Below are 24,511 nucleotides of genomic sequence, written 5' to 3' on the forward strand. Positions count from 1 at the left end.
AAAAAGCACTGTAAGTGGGTTCTTACATCCCAGGCAGTGATTCTCTCTGCTCGTTTTCATTAGGTGCCTCCTTATTTAACTGGAAAGCATGCTGGGTGCTGAAGTTCTGTGTATGCTCCGGAGTGCCTGTTCTGAGGACTGACTTCAAGCCAAAAGCTCTGTCTGGACAAAAGTGAACAAATCACACCTCTTAAATTGAGGCAAATGCCCCGAGCTCTGTGAGCAACCCTGTGATTAAGGCACTCTGCCCATTGCATGGAGTAGCATTTTTGCATACATGTGTAAACAAAATCTGTGTTTTACATGGACAATGACCACACTGCAAAAAACCCCCAACCCTGGAGCAGGGACTGAAACCCTGTTTTTCAACTACCCTGAGAAGCCTCGGCTTCAAGGTTACTCCTTCAATTGGTTTTTCTGTGCCTGGTTGTCCAGTGAATCAGCAGGAGGGCCAGGGCCTTCCACTAGCATGCCTCCCTGTGCTGTCTCATGGGATCTGTGGGTTCACCCTGACTAAGCAGTACCTAAACCTGCATGTCCTCCTTCCTGGGGAAATGCAGCAAGTAGTACATCAGCAGTCAACCTGATAAATTGTCTGCTTCTCACACAGGCTGCAGCTTGTATGGACAGCTATACCTTGAATATACTGCTTTCCTTCTGCATTTGAAAGTAGTGTTTGAGGCTTAATTTGCACCAGTGTAAAAGTCAAAGATGCAAGGATATGAATCCTGAGGTCCAGGTTGTGTTCTATATAAAAGGATGAAAGGAAATTGCAAAGAGATTGTATCTTGCCCAGATCATTGTGATAGTAAGAGCCAGGCACTGATCCACAGTGTCTAGAAGGAAAATAATCTGTAGTTATCCACAGCCTTGTTGTTAATTTCTGACAAACACTACTGTGGTTTCTAGGATGACAATGTGCATGTGTGTGCATACTCATGTGCCTTCAGTGAGTGCAGAAGTCATAGAAAACCAATGCTGGTCACTGTGCCAACTTTTAGCCACTGCAGTTTGAATCCCATCCCACCTGTGGAGTTTTAATTTATTAAAATAGTTATAGGAGAGCCTTAACAAAATTAAGGACCATCGAGAGCTAGTCAAGTAGAACACTGCTTGACCCATGAAGATAATGACAGAAATTGTCACAGTGCCAGGGATCGTTTAATTTTGACAGCCAGTATTGAAAGATGGATTCTGGCACTCTTGCTCTGGCAATATTATGCTTCCCTGGAAGTGCAAGACAGCCAGAAAAGTGGCTATAGAAAACTCCTTTTGTGTAAAGGAGCATGCAGAGAAGGTGCTACATAGGTGAGAGTAGAGGCCATATCCTGAAGAACTGAGATCCTAGGGTGAGAACAGCCAGGGAAAAGTGGTAGTCTCCGGAAAGCTACTTCTACCAGAAATGTAAGTTTGTTCATAACCAGGAGTGGACTCCTTTGTACTGAAGTATATGTTGATAAGCATTTTTCCTTTCTGTCAGTTGCCCAGAAAATGTGGTCTGCAATTTCTTACAATGATGTGTAAGACAGAAGTAATGGACACATTATGAAATGTACCCATCTTTCAGACAAAATATTGGCTAGATGTTCTGTACCTGATGCAATTACCTTAAATGTGGGCTTTGAAGGTCACTTTCATCTCTTAAATATTCAGTATCATGTCTATAAAAATGTGGGGGGGAAAAAATGGAGTAACTTGTAAAGGAGGGACAAATAGACCAGGGAGGAAAGTTTGCTTGTGTAGCTTCTAACGTGATTTTCATTACTACATTCAAGCTTCTCTCTGGGATTCTTCAGTTCTGTCTGCAGATGTGCTTTAGGTGACTAGCTGTTAGTGATGTGAATGAACCTGTCTGTACATTACAGAAGTTGGTTTGGGGTTTGCCATCTGGCTGTATTGCAGACCAATTTTGTGAAGAATTATAATAGGAGAGAATGAGTGAAATGGCAGAATTTGTGCGTGGCTTTCCAGCAGTATACTTTCTCCCAGCTGTTCATATTCTTGCTTTTTGATGCATAACTTCAAAAAAACAGCGGTGCTAAAATTCCAGTCCCAGTACTTAGAGGCCAGGTACCCCTTGCAGCTTCAGCAAACAGGAATCTTTGTCACAGCAACATCATTTTTGCTGCTCTTAACTTTTTATCTTAAACATGGTAATATATTTTGTCCTTCTTTCTGTGTTGTGGTTAAGAGTAAAGTTTTTCACACTTAAAAGTGTGAAATGCTGAGTGCTATAGTTTCAAGTCAATACATGACACTAGAAAGAGGTTATCAAACATAGTGAAACAGAAGTCTGCAGTAAAGAAAAGTTTAACCTAATTAATCACATTGAAGTCCTGAATTCTGCAGAGTGTATACACTCATCCCAGGTCATAGCTGCTTGGTTCTTGCCCCTACTTAGATTTTGGCTCTTCATTTAGTTTCTGACATAGCTTGTGCTCTTCACTAGAGCATGAAAGAGAAACAATTGCAAAATTCCCATTGATTTCAGTTGGCTCAGGATATTGCCTCATTGCATAATTATTGTCAAGTGGCATGTACACATAATGTATTGATCTACTGACAGTAGCTGATGTTTCCCTCAATGCCCATGCTTGTTTTTAAAGTGAATATATTTCTGTTCTTTTTCAATAGCAAAAATTATACTTGCTGTTAAAAAGCATGGAAAACTTTGGATTCTTAGAACCAGGGGAGTTGCATATAATATGCTTGGACAGGAGGGACATGGAAATGGAGACAGTGAATTATGTAGTATGTAGGTCCCACATTTGATAGTCTGTTTTTTCATAGTTCTGTGTTTTTAATCTAGATTTGTCTAATTCATTCTTTAGTTTGTAGGAAGCATGCATGCTAATGAAATGCCCTAGAAATTCCACCTAGGGGAAACTAAAAAAACATACTATCAATCTTCAGACAGTAGTGGATATGGAAGAAGTATGCTTTGGAATCGTACTGATGCCTATAGTCTAATGAACCTCAACTGAGGCTTACTTCAGTGTCTTCAAAGATCAACCAACACTAAAGATCAGCCTTTTAAAACTTTTTCTTACATTGTACCTGGATAAAGTCAACCCTAATTGTCCTAAGTGAGGAACTGTACAGTAAGTATCTCGTCCTGAAAACAGCAGGTAGAAATTGCTGTTGCTCCTGATCATTCTGCTGTTGACTAAGAAGCTTTTCTTGCTTGGAAAACATGGAAAGTTCTTAAGCAGATATTTACAGTGACATTTTCATTTGCAGAAAGGTTATAAACTTTATAAATTTGTAAAATGTATTTTTCAGTACTTTTTTCATTTTAAGGCTAAAGCAGCTAAACTCTTTAATTAAAGCAGAAGGCTGTGAAATAAGGTGCTTATGAAATAGTTTAGTTTGTGTCAATTTATATGTCTTACAGAGAAAATTTTGTATAGAGAACAGGTGATAGTCCAGAACAAAGGCTTATTTGGCACACAGCTGGCTGACCCACAGCCATTTTTGTGCTGCATTGTACAAGCATGTATTTCCTTCTGTCACACATGTAATGCCTTTTGTTAGGGATGGACTTAATTACAAAACAAGGCTTAAGAAAAGCTTATGCACAGACTTGTCAATCAGTACAGAACATCCTAATAACATTTCATATGTCAATGAAATGACATTTTTGTCCCAATCCAAGTCTACACTGACTTTCTGCTATTCACTTTACAAAAACTCTCAACCTTTTCTATTCTTTTAATTCTACCCTTGGATGCTCTTTCATTCTTTGTTGTAGAAATAATATATTTTTGAAAATTTGCAGGCACTGCCTTACTGGGATACAGTCTGCTGTACCTTGTTGGCCCTGCACTGAGATGAAGAAGCAGAATAATGTCATTACTGTAAGGGCTCATTTGTCAGAACTTTCTGGCAGCTTTGTGTCCCTGATCTTGGGGCTTCTGTGGCTCATTGAAAAACAAACAACCTCTCTGCCCTCAAAAATTCTGTAATCAACACCTGGCTACAATCCCTAACACTGAGGTGCTAATTGGAAGCATAACTGAAAAGGTCAGGCTATTCCAAGGCAAGAATAGAATGTAAGATTAAAGGCAAAAATTAGGCTTGGGGGTGCAGGAGGGGTGAGAAGAATGAGTAGAAAAGCTGCTGCAGTAATTTAACATTCTTCTTGAAAAGTCCTCTGGGCTGCAAATTTACTTTTGACCTTGGTTTGTACACCTAGGGGACTAATTTAGTACAGTTTTACATACCACATTAACTAGCTGCTGTGTATAGCACTGAGAATTTAACAGGAAAGTGAACCTGGTCTTTTCTTACTGGGATTTTGGACATATGGCAGTAGTCCTTTTTCCTTCCTTTTCTGACAAATTGGGAGTGACTTTGATTTTTGGAGACATTTTTAATGATGTGCCTTTGATGTTCTTTAAAACCACTGAGTTAAAAATTAATATAGCCCCAAGCAGTCATAAACTGTTTCCTCCCACGCAACATAGCAACAAAACTGTTTATCCTGTTTTACTGTATAATCATTACAGTTTTGCACTCGTGTTCACTTTGGCTCGATGTTTCTTCTTCGATGCCTAGTGGAAAGCTTATTCAATGTTTTTGTCCTACTGCTTGCCTTAAAATGCTGGAGAATTTTAGAAGCAATCTTTGAATGAAGGAAGCTAGCTACAAGTTATACGAAACAAAGCATTAGACTGCTTTTATCTTGTAAAATATGGTCAACAACTTAGGGATTTCCTTTTTAAAAACAAACCCCAGAAATTAATATTTTCCTGTATTTCACAGATTTTAATTTGATCTATTGCATCTGGGCAAAATACCTGTTATACCAGCTTTTGGAGGGCTTTCATCCATCGCTTCCTGAAAATACCTCTAGTAACTCTTCCTCATGTTTAGTCCTCTTGTGCTCTGAAGGACATAAAGCTAAGCTTTTTGGAGCCTGTGGTAGCATCATGAAAGGTGATGAAAGAAGCAAGAAGTTCCAGCTCCTAATAATATCAGCGTCTTGAAAATGTTTAAAAAAATAGGTCCACTGAATGTATTGAAATCAAAGGCTAAAGGCTCTGCAGGTGGATGATGACACTATATAGCTTTTTTATAAGTTACAATGCCTTGTTAATGGGAAACTGATTTTCACTTTCAAATCCATTGCACTCACTTAGAAGACAGCACAGTGCTTATAATCAAAACATGTATATAACTGAAGGAAAGACTATCAAAGCTTGTTGGCAGACTTTCAGGCTTCATTCTGTATATGTTCAGCGGTCACCAATCAAACGAATGGCTGTAGATACTTAGACTGATTTCAGACTTAAAGAAAAAATCTTGATCTCATGAACAGAAAAAACTTCATTGACCAAAGCTAAGTTTTTATTTGTTTTCTTTGACAACTTTCTCTCCTCCCTGAGGGGAAATCCTGAGATACAAAATAAATGTGTGGAACCATATTCCAGCACTCCATCAATAGCAGACCAACCTGACAGGTGTAGCCTAGGGAGGAAAAAGAAGCTTTCATAAAGACTAAGTAGCACAGCCTGAAATGCTCAGGAAATAAGATAACTTGAAGAAGCATTTAAAAATAAACAGGGGAGGAAAAAGCAATAGTTATGATTTTATAGATGGGGAAAAATCCAGTATTTGTGTTCTTGAGAGGTCCCAGTAAATTAACACTGAAATCTAGCTTCAAGTGTGGATTGAAATATGGAAATATTAACTGAACCTTAAATAAAGACATAAAGGTTAATATCTAGCAAAACTGGTTGGTGGGTGGATTTATGGATTTCTGGCTGTTGGTAACTTACACTTTTGTAAAAGATGTTTATCCCTTTAGAATTCCATCCTTTGTTATGGGTCAAGTTCCCTCCTATTTTAGCTCTGAGGCTCCAGGGAGAAATAAATATATTTCCATCATATGGGGAGACTGTATCTGTGGTTATAGACTCAGTTGTTTTCTCTAGGGATGCTCTGTCTCATTGCACGGAGTGAAGATGAGCAGAGCCAGTAGAGCAGAGATATATGCACTGAAGTCTGCCACAGAGAAGACTAGAAACCCCACCATTGACATGTGGATGCATGATAGACCATATGAGCTCTTCTGTATTCTCCTGGGGCATTTGAAGAGCTTTATTTTCCCTCTGGCTTCTATAATAGGAGCTAAGAGTACACATGAAGGTTTTGTACTTACATTGTGAGTAGCTCCATATAAGCAGAAGACCCTGAAAATACTGCTGCTGTGGGAGATGGACAGAAACCAGAGCAGTAGAGAAGGCTTTAACCAGATATTCTAGAGTAAATACCTTCAGATAAGTATGCCTGTATGAATTTTCTTAAGTGAATCAACATGACTGTCCATATTTTGGTACAAATGATTTGGTTTGCAGTGCTACTGTAGCTGTTAACTTTCCTGAGGATGTGCTGCCTCTGGCTGAATGCAGCTGTATTTATTCACTGAATTTAATACTTCTAGTTTTTTTACATGTACAACCTTAGAGGAGGAATTATTTAGTCTATTTCAGTAATACACCCAAGTACAAATAATTTTGCATAATAAAGATGAAGTTTTGCCATACTTAAAGTACCTTACTTCCACCTGTGAGATGCTCCCTCTGGGGGATGCAGCATAACTTTCATAGTGACCATTCCTAAGCTAGAAAGCTACCTAGTAGTGTAATCACACTAGTACAGCCCTGCCACTGCGAATATTTATTTGGATTGCACTGGTGTTTGCCAAGTGTTACTTAGTAGAATGACTTAAATCAGTTTGTTTCATGGAAAGTCATGAGGCTATTCCTTGGTCAGAGTGAATTGAAGTGGGAAGTTCCATCTCCACTTGTGGCCAAAGTGGAAAGATGAGTCTTCTGGCCAAAGTCAGGTCAGAGAATCAGGGAAATGGAGGCACAACAGGGACCTGAAGAATGTCCTACTGTAGCTCATACCCTTGCACTGCTGGAAACTTGATTATGCATATCCCATCACTAATGTGATAATTATATACAGTTGCACACATACAGCTGAACCTAAATGGTACTAAGCATTCCTGTTCTGACTGGTAGTGTTTCAGAGCAACACTGCATGAGAGTGAATGACTATCCAAGGTATCGAGGAGAAATCAGGCAGTAACTGCTAGTAATTTCAAGAGAAAAATGCACATTTAAGTTTGTTCTAACCACTTGCTTTGGGTTTTTTCCCCTAACAGAGACAAGGAACCGGAGCTACAAATGGAAAAGACAAGGCATCTGGTGAGAATGGTAAGGGTAGACTGTATTTCTTGATGGAGAATATTGAGTCAAATTGAGTCAAAATTTTTTTATTGTAATGATAGATGTCAGGTAGCGTGGCCTTGGCTTCAGATCTTAACTTTTGAATGTGTTTTAAAAGCTGGAAGGGCTTCAGTGACGTTGTTTTCTTTAATATTTGTACATTCAAATCATTTCCTAAAGTAGAGACCTTATTCTGAGCTCGTACTGTGGTAAACCAAGGGGCTCTGTAGAAGTTAATACAGATACAAATGAGGATAGAACAAGACAGTGTTATGTATGTATGTAAAGGACACCAAGAGACTAGGTTAAGTATTATGAGCAGCTGCTATGTGAATGGGGAAGGTGGACAAAAGTAAACTAATTACAAAGGACTTGCTTGTAAACATAGCTTCTGTGGTCTGATTCATCCCACCTGATTTTAGGCCCATAACTAAGATACCGAAGTTAGAAGCCACTTGCATAGAGCTCAGTTGAGCGTTGCTAGAGATAGGCTATGCATAGACCATATGGCAAATAGGCTCTGAACTTTGGCACTCTACATGAGCAAATTGGGACTCATGCTCCACTGCTCTAAGGGGTGAGTCATTGTTTTTCAGACTTTAACAAAGGGGCTTGCCGGAATCAATTTCTGCCCCTTAAGTGGCACAAACAATTCTGATTGGAAAATGTTGATTTTTTTTTTGTTTGTTTCTGAAGAAAGTCAAACTGAATTTTCAGTGAAAACAGCAATTGTATTTTAGCTGAAATCTCATTTTATTTTCTATAGGAGGCAGAAATGCTTTATATACAAATGATCACTTGATTAAAATACCATCAGAAACATTTTTTTAAAGGAAGACATTTTGATCAGCTTTATTATATACCCAGCTGATGAGGCAGCATCAGTTTGTAGACACTCATGAACAGGTTGAGGATTGAACTATATAAATATGCTGTCTGCTTCTGTTTGTTCATCCAGTTCTAATTAAAAGAATATATTCTGGTAGTCCATCCCATCTACTAAAAAAGCAGGAAGAATGTTAAGTGTCGTCTTTGAAAAGCCAAGGGTTTTCTGAGATGGGATATTTGAGCAGTTATTTAAGATATGCATTTTGGCCTTCATGCGTTCGCCTGTACAGAATTTTTGGGCCCTTTGAGGCAACACATCCTAAAACATTAAGAGACTTCTTTATGCTTAGTTTTCCTGTTACAGAGAGGTGACTTTCCCATAAGGGCTGTTTGCATAATGTTACAGTAAATGAAATCTGTAGACGATGTTCCCACTATGATAAAACACAAATTAGAGTGGAAAAAAGAAATAAATATTTTGGCTTGTTATAGTGTCTTGAATTAGTGGGAACAAATGTACCCTGACAGCAAAGCCATTTGCATTCTCAGGTTAACAGGAAAGGAAAGCAAGCAAAATTGTCAGCCATTCGGGCAGCATGGGAAGCATGTTTTTCTCTTTACTGTTTGAGCACATTATGAACTGAGCTCATTTGCCTTGAATTTGTTCCCAAATAAAATTGGGGAGTTGTCAAGTTTATCTTAGATTTACTGATCCTGCAGCCTTTTAAAAAACAAATTATTTTTTTCTCAAAGGGAATTTTGAGTGAGAAGGGACTGCATCATTAATTCACAAATATATATGAATCTAGCTGTAGTTTAGTTTTAGGCATCATATAAACAGGCGGATGCACAGTTAATCTTAGACAAATGGATACCAATTATTTTTTGTAATGAAATTAAAACAAAAAAACTCTCCTACGTAAAAATGAGGAACAGTGGGGAGATGGAAGAATCTTCTGATCTTCCCAATCCACATGCTTGCATGAAAGTAAAGCAGAATCAGAACTTTGAACCTGAGGTTGAATTCTAACTCAAAGAAGCGAAAATGTATAGCTCTTTGTCCTTATTAGCTCTGTGTAGTTAGAACTCAAGCAGAAGTGATTTATTCCTCTCAAAATTGGGGTGTGCTGTAAACCTACATGCACAATAGAAATCCTGTTACATGTTTTTGGCCAGAAGTCTGCAGTATGTCCATGTCTTAAATTTTCATTGTAGCTCTTATCAGCCTCTTCAGATGTTTGTTTCCCTGTCAAAAGGAAATTTTTCCCTCTTGTTGAAAAGGTGGGGGAGAAACCAAAAATCTTTCATCTTGTTAAAAAAATTCATGCTATGAAAACGTTTGCAAAGGCAAAATAGTCTGGTCACTGTCCTTGCCCTTGATTACAAGATCAGAAAAAGGTGCTAAAAACCATCCCTAACAACAAATAATGATGCTTAGCTGTTTTCAGGGCTTTTGATTCACACAGTGGAGACACAGCTATAGGTCACATGTTGTTAGTGCATTGTTTGTAGAAATGAATTTTGTGCCTGTCTCTAGGCTGGCTCAAAACAGGAGAAAACTATTGAGCATGGTAATCGGCGTTCTTCCTCTTTGAAGACATGTATGGTGTTGCTGTCACTGTAAAGCATTCAGGGAAATACAATCTCTGAAGATTCCTTTTATAGTAGTGATGGTTTTGTTAGACACTTACGAATGCATGCTCTTGTTTGACCTTCCTTAGATAGCAACATTATATCCTTAGTTGTATTTAGTTCCTACCACCACAGCAGTGGTCTCTCTTAGCTAGCCTCCCTTCCAGTGGAGGATTTTATCACACACAAAATGCAGGCTCAGTCCCAATGTCTACTGAACTGGCACTGCCCTGCTCTAGCAACCTTGCTTTTGTTGACTCAGGGGGATGAACAATGGAAAAGACTGAGCTTCAGAAAAGCCTGCAGTGCAGAGCGGTGATAGGTCACAGTACAAGAGTTTGTGATAATGGGAGAAGAAAATCCCACACAAACTGTACTGTTGTCACATTGATGAATGGACTGTTGTACCTACATGGGACCTTCATTCATCAGCAGTTATCTTCCTTCAGATGCCTTCCTGAATAGTCTTCCAGACTGCTAGGTGGTAAGGTATGAGGGACAAAGCTTCCTCTTCTCTTTCAGACCATTGGTCATTAGCAGATAGGATTCCTCTCCACTATATTTTCTATACTATATACCACTATATCTCCTTGGGTTTTATGCAGCAATAAGCCTGGTAGTTCTTGGAAGCTGTATCAGTATTATCAGTACTGAATAATCACTCATGTTGGAGTAACTTTTACTCACACTGAGAGTTTTACTGTTAACCTTCAGTGACCTTTGTGAATGCTGGTCAAACTCTAGATGACATTTGTCTCGACCTTTTAAACGAGTTGTAGTTTACCCTTTCAGAGGTTATGATCAAAATCAGATGGTGATTCATGTCTTCCTAAGGAAGAGTGACTATTGCCTTACAGTGTGCTCTCATGGTATGTTAATGGCTACTGAAGTCAATGGAAGAGATCCTGATAGCTTCAGTGGACACTGTATAATACTGAGCAGCTTTTCCACCCAAAACATACTATATTGCTGTCAGAGAAGTCTATGTAACTTCATTCTATTGTCAGAGTGTGAAGAACAAAAATATTGTTGAGAGTAAATTACATAAACTAGTTTTCCTGGGTGAAAACTGGTCAAATAACTATTTTTAAAGAAACACCACCCTAATAATTAGCAGTAATACTATGCATACAGAAGTACCTGTAGAAAAAGAACTCATTGTATGTAGGAGCCATGTAACTGTAGCTGCCATAACATCATTGGGTCTTGAAGGACCTTAGCCTACGTGGAAGCCAAGACATTTGTGTATGCAATTATGAACTTAACTTGTAAACTGTTATATAATGCTCTATGGTAGAAAATCCAAAGGGAAGACAGCAGTACTGTCCCCATGCACCCCCTCCTATATAAATCTGACTTGGTCTAATAGTGTGGGATAAGAAACTATGATTTTCTTTTTGCTCACCTGGTTTGGTTAATCTGGCCTAGATGTTTCTACCTTACTATTCTTACTACCTTGGCAGTGTCACAAAGTTCCTTCGTAGGTTAACACTTGTCACTTCTCATTCTGTTTAACATTACCCTGTGGTTTTTTGCTATGTAATTTGCAAGCTGGTATTGTGTAATCTACTCTTTACAGCCTAGCACTACTGGCAGGGAAATAATTGCATCAGAATCAATTATTTCTGTCTTCAAATTTAGAATCACACTTTTTCCTATTAATAGAGCTTACCCTTTCTTAAAATATGTAAGGCATGTGATTGTTAATTGTTATTAGTAATTTTCTCAGAATATCAGATTTATCGTATAGGAATATGAATATTTATAGTAACAAAATGTGTTTTTATGTGATGAATTCTATAACTTCCTGGGTCTGAGTGAAATGAAAGTGAATAGGTTTTGCATCAACTTGTAGATTAGGCCTACACAGTCATGGCAAGATGGTCAGCTGTACTGAGAAAGTGAAGCCCTTCTCAGTTTCTACTGATTCTTGAGCATTTGTCTTGTCAGTGTATGATCTCTGCTTTGGGGTGGTAGGAAAACTATAAATGAATAAATGCTCTGCATTTCCTCCTCTCCATACAGTACACCATGGGATGCCTTTACATAAGGATAAAGAAACAGGAGAGTTAAAGTAAATTCTTATCTTTTGCATCTAAAATGGAGTCATCTAAACTCGCTTAAATCTGAATGCTTCTAGAAAATATTAACAGTAATGATAAAGAATTGTAAAACAATCATGCATGGTAGAATAAGATATCTCTCTAGTAAGCTTTCCTGTTGGAGGGATATGCATCTTGCAGTGTTATCCATAGTCCATTCACCCACTTAATCTACTCAAGGAATTTGGAAAATTCTGCACTCTGTGCACACTGCATTCAGAATCTTGCTAGGTCCAACAGTGAATAATCATCTTCATAGTTATTTAAGCAAAGTGCTTAGCTTAATAGAGCTTTAATTCCTGGCTAGAGGCCAGAATCATTATTGTAGTATGGTCTAATATAAATATCTGTTTAAGAACTCGAAATTAATTTTCCACTAATATTCTCCAATGACTATGTAAAAATGTACTGGTTTTGGCAACAGCCCTACAAATAAACTCACTTGTGGAAAAAAGACTTTGAGAAGGGAGGGAACGCACAAGGCTAACTTGTATAAACATTCAAAGGATCTCATGGAACATGGTTTACTGTATCTGCCCAGGTCTAGAGGTCATGTTCATTAGTCACAGGAAAGGACAGTGACTGAGCTGTAGCATTTCAATGCCTTGTGCATTTTCTTTCCCACAAAACATTGCTTGCGTGGCAAAAGATGAAATAGGTATTGCAAGCAACTGCTGAATCAATGTAAAAAAAACCCCCAGCCCTTTCAGACCGCTGCTCTGGTATTTCAACCCCACAGCACTAATCAGAAGTTAGAATGGGGAGTACTGTATGAAACTAATACTAAGTTTTCCTGGGTATTAGGTTGAATGTTGGGAGGAAAATTATCTTGCCCTCTTGTCTCTTTTTACTCTGGTGTTTTGCTAAAATTCTCTTTTTCCATGGTATCTGAATAACCCGGCTAGAGCCCCCCCGCCCTACTGCTGGGGAAACTTAACCCTACCCTGGTTAAACCAGGACACCTTGAAAGTGGTGTTTCATGGAATATGATCTCCCAATCAGTAATGCAGTCTCTCTTCCATTTCTTTCAATCTATATCCAGAGCCAAATTCTGTCCTATCTCATACAACCTAGCTGGTGCTAGTGGGGATTTAGGAAGTGAGATGCGAATTATTTGCTGTACTTCATGCCCCATCTCTTAAAATAGGAAGTCTGTCTCAGCAACATTCATAGACGTATACGCAACCATCAAATAACACAACACCTTCACAAAGCCTAAATACAAAAGTGTTTGAACCCTCAGCACAGTTACATAAGTTGTATTTGGTCATGTACAGATCGCTCAGGCTCAGAGGAAGGTGTAAAAATCCTGTGTGAACTCAACACCATGATCTGTTGCTGAGAGTGTTTCAGATGAGTTAGGAGAAAAATTCAAAGTAAACAGTTCTAGTCAAATCCCATGGTCAGGCACAGCTATGCATGGCAAAAAATACTGCAGGCAACCTTACCTGCTGAGTTTCATTTCTGGCACTTTCTTAGGGACAGCTACACAAAGTTTACCCAGAACAAAACCAAATATGCCTTGGGTCCCCTCCTGGCCTCTGTCTCTTCCTTTGCCCAGACTGGTCTGTTTATCAAGGAGTCCGTTCACCTCTTCAGGCAGCCAGCATGTCTCAGCTAATGACAGATTGAGCATTTAATAACAAGGCACTCATTGTCCACAGATCTTCCCTAGAGAGGATGATGAAAGGAAGAGAGGGGAATTATATGTGAACTTCAATTCCTCTCCTAGGTGACTTTCCATTTCTTGAGGCCAGGGATAAGTCCTCCAGAGGAATATTGTGTGTTTGTTTGGGGCAATGATGACAAGGATTGTTCACAAATAATTTTTCATATCAATAACTTTTGATGTTCATCTAGCAACAAAAACTTTCAAAGCAATTATTTTTATGTGTGTTTGAAATAAAGTAGACACAATCTGAACTGAAAATTCTCCTACTACCATGTGTGTCTGTACACATGCAGTGGTCGTCTGGTTTTATGGAGAGGATCCTTGGGTGGAGTTGGAAGTAATGAATAGACCTAATCTGAACTGAAGTAATACTTGTAAGAGAGCAGATACTGTTCTTATTCTTCTGTTATCTGACAGGTCAGGTTTGATACTGTGCGTTACTGCTGCATTTCATCTGGTAATGAGAAGCTTGCATTTTTAAATGTTTAGGCAGAAGTCTTAAAAAAAAAAAAAGCATTGTATTAAAAGTTTTGTCAATTAGCAGAGCCAGCAGTGCTCATGTAGTCTGGTCAATGTCCTGTCTTTGGAATTCCCTGTGAGTTTTTTTGTGTATCATTTATAACTACTCTCATGACTACCAAATAAGTCCATCTACTGACACAATGAATATAGCATTATGCACATGTAGGGTGTCTGTGTGTACATTGATATATAATGTTACTTATGCAGCTTTTTCTTGCATGTTGTTTTGGGTTTTTTCTTCCCTGGGACTGCACTGAAGGGGAAAAGAATGGTATCCTATCTGATGGAGTACCAGGAGAGCAAATTAAATGAAGGAGTCCCATAGGGAAAAAAAACAAAGCAGAACAGCACAACCATAGAAGAACAATTTCAGCTTTTTAAACTCACTTTCTAAGGACTTTAAAAATACAAAATTACTTCAAAATATACTTCTCCCTCTTTTTTTTCCTCTTAGAGGGAGAGGTCCCAGCTAGCTGGCACCTTTGAGATGAAAAAACCCTCACACATAACACTCCTGCTACAAATGAATCTGTCTAGGTACTTATATGGTCCTTACCACCATAGTAATTGAGTGTCTTCCAAGTATTTAAAAATAGAGATAACAATAACATTTTTTGCCCCAGTCCATCTCTTTCTTTCCAGCCTGATACAAGAATAACTTGATTAATTTATGGGATCTTTGTTTTGCACATAGTGCCTGCATACAACTTGGGAGACTTGTGTGCCTGCTCATGTAATGCCCTCAAATTGAGTCCACTCAAAAATGTCAGAAATGAACACATGTATATAAGTATATATACTTACATGGTCACTCATAAAGTCTGCTCCTTTGCAGATGGTAAAAATCAGCAGAGCTGCCGGATTCCTGAGTATTGAGATTTGAAGCAGCCCATGGAAATCATCATGTAACTTGTAACTTAGTTTCAATAGTTAATAGAGGATCACAGTCCTGCTAGTCCTGCTGTGTTAGATTGTGCGCATACCCTCACCCCCTCCCCCAAGCTTACTGTATTGTCAGGCAAACCAGGTTCAGTGGGAATGTGGAGGAGCAGTGAAATTGCCTGAAAGAATGGAGTCTGTAAAAACTAAAGGTAGAAGGAGCACCATTTAAGTCTGAGACCCAAGTCTCTGCAGGATACCCATGGGTATCTTGACATGCTCCTTTGTCCTTGGGTTTTTTGATATGTGCATTGACTGTGGCATGTTACACTCTGGTTTTGGCTTTCTGACTCCTAGTTTCTGCTCTTAGCTGACAACTATGACTTCCCTGTTTGGTAGGATTTTGTCTCAGTTTCTTTGTCCTGTCAACAATGACAAAGTGATTTGGATACAGCTTCCTGCAGCATTGGGATTCTGGCACTTAGGAGGTGCCTAATTCAATTGGCATTTGAACACCTGAAAGGTGGTAGGAGAGCTAATCCTTTGAGAAGCTGGTCTGTAAAGACTGGGCTAGGTCACTAAGAAAAATAGTTAGTTGTAAATTAAGCAAAAAATAATAATAAAGCTTTGGTGGTGCTGGTGGGTTTTGCTTTTTAGATGACTCATAACTATGCTGGAGTTCCTGTCAGGTGTTAATGAGAAAGCAGAACTGAAATTATGCCCTTGACAAGTGCCATATTTCTTTTGGAACTCAGTCTGTAATTATCAGTGTGCTGCCTGACTCTGCACCAGGGAGGATGACTTCTTTCCATGACTGACATGTAGCTGACAGAGGCTTGCTTCCACAAATGTGCCCTCATTTGAAACCATGCTGTCCTCAACACTATGAGGAGAGGAACGTTTAGTTGTGCTTTCCTGCTGGTAGGAACCCAAATGAAGGACACTGGTCAAGCCAGTCCCTAGATAACTGTAGTAAAACCAATAATGCTACCTCTGAAATGAACATGTCCCTACATCATCAAGGATGGTTTGGGGCTGTATCAGAACTGGAGTCAATGGCGTATGTAAGCTAGCATATTTACATTGGAAATCCATCAAGATGGAGTGACTTGCACAAGTTGCAGATCTATCTCTACATGTTCCCAGATGCTAATAAGAGGTGATTAAAAGGCTGCAAGAGGTGGATGTTGCTCAGCAGCATGTTTTTTAATTGAGAAATGAAAGAGGAACACAATCAATGCACAACAGTGGTTACCAGGATTTACTGTTGTGGAAACATGGCTTTTCATGACTGTACACACTATCTGCCTTACTTCATATGGTAGGCTTTTGTTATGTTATTTTTCTTTTCCAGAAGTCTTGGTTTTGTAAATGAAATAAAAATGCTTTTCCATTTAAGAGTTCCTTGTCTGTTAGTAATTTGGTAAACGATTAATCATTTTTTTCTGAGGGTTTTTAAGATTTTAATTTATATCACACAGCTGTCTTAATGCACTTAGCTCGATGCTCCAAAATTAGCTTGTAATTTGGTGTTATCAAGCTCCCTTGTGTAAGCAGGCGCTAGAATTTAGAACAGTGGGAATGTTACTGACATGATTAAAATTTGGTTCTTAGCTGAACTAGTGACCAGAACAAAGAGCAGTTAAGGCTGCAAAAAAGGAATTAGATGCTACAACATGAACAAGCATGACACTGCACCTTCAGTCCCAGTGCTCAGGGTGGATTTTAGGACCTTATGTAAAGTGCCTAGGTTGCCTGTACAATATGAGAGGGGTGTCTCAAAGTGGGACTTCAGCCCACATGTATCTTGGGTTACTATGCTGAACAGGAGCTGTTAGGATTAATAATAGTAAACTCTGTCCCTCTCTATAGGTTAGGGGTGAAATTCCTCTTGCCTGGCTGTATTGGTATACATCTGTGTGAGACACCTAAAACTCCATTTATTGTCAGTACTGAGAAATGTATTCTTTTGTGACATGATCCTTATCAGATGAGCTTCTCCGGAGGGCCTGGTGTTTATAGATCCTAACCTGATTTAGGTATAAAACGGCTTCTGATTCGCTCAACTCTATCAAATACTAAAATAAAAGTCTAGAGCCTGTATATCTCAATTAAGTGGATACTCAACAGGTTTTTTTCAGAAAGTCAATTTTAGACCTGGGCATTTAATTTCTCCTTAATCCCATCTCAAGCAGCTCCATCCTTACTTAGATCTGGTTGATCCTGGCCACTTCATGACAGCTCTTCCAGCCATTTTCTGTATGGAAATTGGATGTGAAAACATTCAAATATTTCCTGGCTTGAGGTCTTTGTTAGCTAGGATACTGGATCTGATGAAAGCATTTGCTTTGGTCAAGCACACTTGATATTGGTTCACTTTTTCCCCAGATCATACTGGGTTATGAATAGGAAGGACTGAGAAAAATACATCTTTTCCAAGGAGGAATTCTCAAGAAAAGAAGAAACTTGGATAGCACCAGATATGGAAAAGGCATTTCAAGAGTCACAGTGGAAAATAGGGCAGGGTGCTCTGGCAGCTCCTGGGAGATACTGTGGGTAGTCCAGAGACAACTCAGCTCTCAGCACTTCTGTAAGTGTCTCACAGTAACATTGTTTAATCATGGCTGATGAACGAGTACGCTAACTGTATTTTGACCATCTCATCTTTCATTCTAATTTATACCTAAAAATCCCTGAGACTGCTGGTTGACTCTAGGTGGGGAAAGCATTAATTATTTGTTCGGTTTTAGTGAAACACTGGTACTCCACAGTGACCAATTTGCTAGCTCCTCTAAAAGCTGCCAATAAAAAATGGACATGTACAAATGTATTCACTAGCAGAAACTAATTAAAATCAGGCTAATACCCAGAAAAAACAATTGTGGGATTTTGGGATTCATTATGTGTCTGTACTAATCCAACAGTAGCTATCCTGGCTCTGCAGTCTCTAATTTAAGTTACAGATCTCATACAGGCAGCTAAGAGTTAGCCTTTTGGATTGCTAATGGACTTTTCACTCTAGGTGGTTCCTGTTCCTACTTTCATAGGTTCTTCAGAAGCACTCCTTTCTGAGAATGTGTTGCAATAGCGCTCTTTCAAACACAATGTGTAGGACAGAGTCCCTCACCTGAACACCTTTTGTTTTATTGCACAGTGGTGGTGCATTGACTTCCAGTGCATTGTGACTTCAGTATTCTGAGGTTGAAGCTTTGATTAGCCTTTCCTTCTGTAGGTTTATTTTAAGGGCTTGTTCTGTTCATTCTGCCTGCTTTATATAGGGACCATTTTCTCCAGCTAAACAATGCTGTGTTATTGTATGTAAATGATTTTTACTCATAACTTTCTATTTCAGTGTTCATAAAATAATTCTCATTAAAACTGGTAGCACCTTAATTTGGAGCTGAGGTCCTTATAGACAGAGCAGTTTCTGACAGGAAGCAAGAATTGGCTATGGAGAAAATTCTGGGCTGGGTTCTGTTTTGTGGCAGATGTGGTACAGCTAAACAGAAGGGTAGGAGGAGAGAGATTAATAAAACTTCAAGATATGCTTATTCTTCTGGCCTTAGACTGATTTCAGAGTTGAATGTTATCAGGTGTGGTACCTTTGAGAAAGGATGTGGATGCACATATAATACCAGACCTCCAGTTATGTTTGGGTGCCATCTGGGGGTATGATGGAAGTGCATATACCCCCATCCTGGCTTATACAGATTGTTGTTTATACAGCACAGATGAGAATCAGATTCCTCTCTTCACCTCAAATAACCAGGAGCCAGAACCCACATAGGGATGAATGTCTAGACAGAGCTGAGGCAGCTGGATTCAAGGCTGGTTGGCATCCTGAAGCAGCTACCTCTTGGTTGGCCAGCGGACTAATTGCTAGCAGACAGTGCAAAGCACAGGTGTATTATCTCATCTAATGATTTTGTTCATAAAGCAGACACCTGTATTTTTCACTAGCAAAAATTTCTTGGTGATCTTTACAATGAATCTATTTGTAGCTAAACTCTGTGTATCTCTTGTGAGGACTGCCTCTGGGAGGCAAAGACATGTTGTGCTGCCTAGGAGAAGCTGGAAAAAACCATTCCTGGCTGCTTTTAGCCAAGAAGGTAAGAAGGCAAATGGAAGATAGGTCGGTTTGAACCTTTTTATCAATGGGTGATAGATGCTGTCAGTGGAGGGCACAGACACAGGCTTTGCCAATCAGTCATGAGTCATCATTCTATCCATCAGAATGATTTTGTCTCATCTCAGACAAACTTAAGCCTTTGGCTTAAGTTCCTTTCTCTGTAAAATTCAAGAGAAAGAAATAGCTCTTCTAGGCCTCAGTGGAAAGAAATGTGGAGATTAAGGATCCATAAACAATACTGTATATACTTAGCACACTGGCAGACAGGCCCATGTCATATGCACAGTAGGACCCGGTGCAAGACTTGGAGCTGTTCCACCCATGTCCGGGAGGTTTGGACCTAATCTGCACTGACTGCTGGATCTCTTTGAAACTATGCCAGAGAAAAGTGTCAAAACTGCTGTTTAAGTATTTATGGTTTTTAAATGAGGGACCACATAAATAAAAAGTGAGACTGAATCATTGGATGGAGTCCTCTGGAGGTCTCTCAGCTTAAAAACCATTCCATTACACCAAGAACATCAAAAGGAAACTAATTTTTGGCTATTCTCTCCATTCCTCCCATGCCACAGGCAGACCTTGTGAACAATGCAATCTAGAGGCTGTTCTCAGATGCAGCAGAATTAGTGTAGATTTTTATTCATCATCTTAAGAAGATTACTGCTGCTAACATTAGAATTTTCCCTACTACATGGTGAACTGGCTGAGGTCCAGAGTGAGTTGGAATTAGAATACTTATATTCTTTTATTAGTTCTCTTTCTTCTTGCAGTAGAAAATGCTGCACCCAAAAAAAAAAATCAGTGAAGAAAGCTGCATCTAGGGATACTAATGCTTCTTTATAGTTTCTCTTCCATATATCTCTCTGTGTGAGTTTGTAACTCCCACTCCATTTGGTTCTAAGTCTCAGGTTTTAATGAACCCAAATGTAAGCACATCCACAACTGCCATTATTTTGGAGTGGTACTCTGCGAGATCACTAAGAAGTTATTGTTTTCCTCTCCAAAGTATAAATAGATCCAAATTTACTTGAAACTTGGCATGGAAAGGTTTTATAACTACCGTAAATCTGACCCTAGCTTCACACAACTCCTAGGACATCACAGTAATTTTCTATGCCTGTAAGTAGTTTTCTCCAGGATTATATAGTACCATGAAGCATATTTAGGGGCAGATCTCTTGACTGAACTTGCAGAATAGAAACTGGCATCTAATTAACCTGAGCTGAGATAAAGAGCAGCTGCTTCTATTCTGCTGTGTGTTTGTGAGGTTTCTGTCCTAGCAGCAAGAGGTTGAGTACAGCTTCCACTTCTGTTCATCACAGCTTAACATTTCAGTATAATTGCAGAGATAGTGAGTGACCCAGCCTAGAACCGCCAGCTGCCTCTTCCAGTGTCAGGGATAACTTTTGTTGTTGTAAGTGATGCTGTCTGGGTGTGACAGAATGGTTGATAAGCTTGAGAAAGCATGCCAGAAAACAAAACGAAGCAATGTAGACTTTCAGTTCAGGTAGTTCAAGAAAAGGTGTTCTACACTTTCCCCCCCCCCCCCAGTAGCTTGCTTCAGGAGAAAGTCTGATTTGGTTAAAAAGTTGTTCTGGTTATTGCTAGTCAGAAGAGGTTTCACAGACTGAGGCAAGCAACAGAAAACACTCAGGTCCTCAAGTGGTGCAAATTGCCATAGCTATGCTGGCTTTGATTTCTGCTGGCTTACACAAGGCCCGAGATGCATTCACTATACTGAAGCTTTTAACCAGTCATTGTTTCATAGAAGTAGATAGTTTTCTGACAGTGAAACCCCTTATTCTCACAAGCAACAAGTGAGTGTGCCCGTGAGAGTGGGATGAAGCACATGCAGTGGGATGCTCTGGGGTGATTCCAATCTACTGGTCCTTTCTGCCAGGGAGGCCAGGCTGCTATAATGGGTTGGGTTAGCTATTCCATACTTTCTTCCCATCTTCACAAAACCTGAAGTTTTCCTTTCATCTTTTCCACAAGCAGTTGCTTCTCTGGCTTGCTTTCTTACCGTCTCCCTCATGCTGTTTCTATCTCACTCTTCATTCTTTTTCCTTCCCCAGAGAATTTTGTGTCTCTTCAGCACAGTTAGATGCTACTACTCCCTCTGCCTAACTTTCCCTCCTCTTATTTTCCTAGGCAAAGTTCCAGTCCAGGTCTTTACTAAAGAGTATACATTCACCAAAAGGTTACTGATTAATGCTCTAATTTGGAGTCATGGCTGACCCCCACCCAAGGTCTCTCATTTCTCTCCAGTCTTGCAAAACACTTTTTCTCAGACAGGATTTAAGGAAGGGCCAGGTGAGCAGACAGCAAAGAAACATCTGTGGAAGAGCACCACATTTAAGAAAGACAAAGCAGTCTTTAGGATAGTGGGTTTGGAAACAAGGCTTTTAATTGTTCTCTCTGTCCACCTTATTAGCTTGGGAAGAGAGGAGTAAATATTGGGTTTCCTGAGCAAAAGAGAAGAAAAAAGTATTTAATTGGTTCTGTTTACATTCAGGTCTAAAATTTGAGCAGTAAATAAAATGAGGTGGGTGTTAGTGCACAGACTCGTTCTGGCTGTGCTGTATACTGTGCATTCTGTATATGCCAACACTTGTGGTGTCAGGGATTTAAGTCCTAACTTAAATGCTTCATTGCACTAACCCAGCTTGTGTTTTCTGATGCAGAGGAAATGCATGAAATTTCTAGTCCTTCTTCTAGATGCTGACCTTATAAACTCATGGGGCTTGTAATCCTCAGAAACAAGGGAAAGAAAAATTAATCTATATGGATTAGAAAACACAGGCTGGAGTAATGATCTGAGGTTGGTCAACTGTGTGTCAGCTAAGATGCTGATCAGCTTTATCAACAATCTGACAAGTCTGTAAATCCAAACAGAACTTAAAGTGCCTGTCAATGCTTAAATTCACACAGGGGAAAACGTTTTCTAGAGAAGTTTTAAATGAGTTGCAGAATTAAGTGCTAGAGAAATCCTCAAACACAATGTATAAGGGAGAGCTTTGATTGTAATCATTTTAAGTGACTCAACTATTTTCTATTTTTTTTGAGGTTAAAACTGCAAGAAATCGTTGGCAACTCTCAAAACACCAGCACAGGAATATTCACACTCTGGTTTTGACCCCTTTTAAAGATTTTCCAGCTATCCATAACTTTTACTTCATTTAGTTTACATTCTTTTACTCATATTATATACACTTATTTTCTTTATTACAATCTGCACTGATGGCAAGGCCAATTAACAGAGCTCCCTTTTCAGTTGTAGACAGGCTTGCCAAAATCCAATTGCTTAGGCTGAAATTTGTCATGTTGATTGCTTGCCTCAAGCAGAATTATTTTGGAAGGGTTCAGCAAAGTCATTCCAGTTGTTTCCAAAAATGAGGCTTGAACAAAATGCAAGAATGTCTAGCAATTAAAAACAATTTCTGGTGGCCTTTTTTTGACTGTTCTGAGCCTTTGTAATTTTGAACAGAAATGTAAGATTTGCCATCTGGGATGTGACTTTTCTATCTTCAAAACTGGCCAAGTTATAAATGTTTAGAAAGACAAGTCTTACGTCTGCATGTGTTCAGTGAAGCAGTTAATTATTTTTTAAATGAAAGTTCAACATCACTGAGCCAAACAGTAAGCACTAAACCAACTAAACCGACACTGTCTTTGCAAGACTTAAGGAAATTAGTTTTCCTTAATTGCTACTACTTGCTTCTGTAAGTTACACTTTGGCCAAGAACCGAAACTAAGAGCATGGTGGTGCTCCCTCTGTGTTCCTAAGACACCACAGTTGCTTAGGAGGAAATGTACCTCCTTCCTTGGAACCAGGTGGTCACAGAAGCTGGAACAGGGAAGTCAAAGGATGGAATGATGGAGTTCAGAAGTGTCTCATCAAGAAACCAGAACCCCAGCATATTAGGAAGGGTTTGATACTTTTGAATGGAAACGGACTGGGAAGGAGGAATATGAATCAGGATGTGAGAACCGGATTAGGCCAGGAGCTGGCTAGTGTGGAAAGGGGCTGGGGTGGACTTCTGAGATTAGGGGATGCCCTGGTACAGTTCTAGGGACTAGGACTAGACAAAGAAGCAGCATCATTGAGGTTTACTGGGAACCATGATAAGGATGTAGCCTGGGAAGAGAGGGGGCTAGCCCTGAGTTTGTACAGATGAGGTGGAACAGAAATGGCCACCACATCTGAAGGCATCAATGAGCAATGAAGTCCCTGAGCCTGCAGCCCATACCTTCCATTGTCTCACTGTTCCTTTCCTGTCAGCCATATGAAGCCCACCAGTGAAATATGCAACTCATCCCATTTCCTACTCATTCAAGTAGAGGACAACAGCCTACTACCACTATCAGTTACCTCATTAAAACAAGAGGTTATGTGGTGGATCTAACAGTTCCAAGCAATCGTGCTGAGGAACCATGTGGGTGTTCATATGTTGCAGCAGAATAGAATTTTTTTCTTTAAATCTAGGAAATGCAACATGCTTCTAAGACTATGAAGGTTGCAAAAAGTCAAGTATTTGAAACAGGCTTTTCTGGAATTAAAGTTGTCCATGCAAAATTAACTGAATTAATTGCATGATGGTATTGGTGTAGCTTGTTGTTTACTAACTTTTTCATGCTCAACTTTACAACCTTAATATTCTTTTAAGATAGCTTTCTGTGTGCAATAAACATACAACAAGCAGGAGGGAAACCTTTATTCTCTGGTCTCAGTTAGATTTTTCATGTCAACTAGACTATCTGGCACGGGGTTTAATAACTCTCTAATTGCAATTGAAGCACTTAGCTAAATCAATGCCTACCCTTCCTGATAAAGTTGTTTTTAGATAGCAGTTGTTAAAAGGTGCCAGGTGAAAACTTAGTGAGGTGAAAACAAGGATAGCATGAATAGGAACCTTTCTTTTGTTCCAGACAACCTCACATCAATAAAGCATTTTTTGTTTTAAAGTGTTTTTGCATGTTTTATATTTAAAACATCTTATATTTAAAAGCAAACCACTCCAAGACCAAGTTTCAGGGAGGCCTTATGAATCTCCCAGCACACAAAACATTTACCATAAACTTATAACAAAGAATTTCTTCTTGAACTTTGTGGTTCATTGTGCTAGCTAGCCACCACTTTCATTGGCAGCTCAGAAATGCACTGCACTTCAGGCATGTATAACCTTTCTTTGTGTCCTCAGTGTACTGTGTGGGTTTAAGTGCACTATCTGTCAGGATAAAGAGATCATTTTCCCTTCCCTGCTCTATAATCACCTGATATATATAAAGAGCTAGGACTATGGGCCTACCTTCTCCTTTCACTGGGACTTTATTGGAAAACCATGCTTGCTTTTACCAACATTTAAAAAAAAAAGATATGTAGGTGTGATTAATCAATACATAGGCTATAAAAAGGTGGATGCTTCTTCTTGCTACACACCTGAGTAATAAGCCCACTGCAACCCAGCCTTAATGATCTACTCTTCAGTTGGATGCTTGTTAGATACTT

At 39.2% G+C, this 24,511-nt stretch overlaps 1 protein-coding gene across 1 annotated transcript in view; it reads left to right on the forward strand.

Annotated features, from left to right (window-relative positions):
* PCP4 (Purkinje cell protein 4) overlaps positions 1 to 24,511 on the forward strand; it is a 50,785-nt gene that overhangs the window by 12,459 nt on the left and 13,815 nt on the right. Inside the window, exon 2 of the mRNA XM_074858374.1 lies at positions 7,175 to 7,226. Within this exon, the coding sequence (XP_074714475.1) occupies positions 7,175 to 7,226 (52 nt within the window). The remainder of the gene's footprint in view (positions 1 to 7,174; positions 7,227 to 24,511) is intronic.

Source organism: Strix uralensis, chromosome 2 (assembly GCF_047716275.1).
Source record: "Strix uralensis isolate ZFMK-TIS-50842 chromosome 2, bStrUra1, whole genome shotgun sequence".
NCBI classification, from domain to species: Eukaryota; Metazoa; Chordata; class Aves; order Strigiformes; family Strigidae; genus Strix; species Strix uralensis.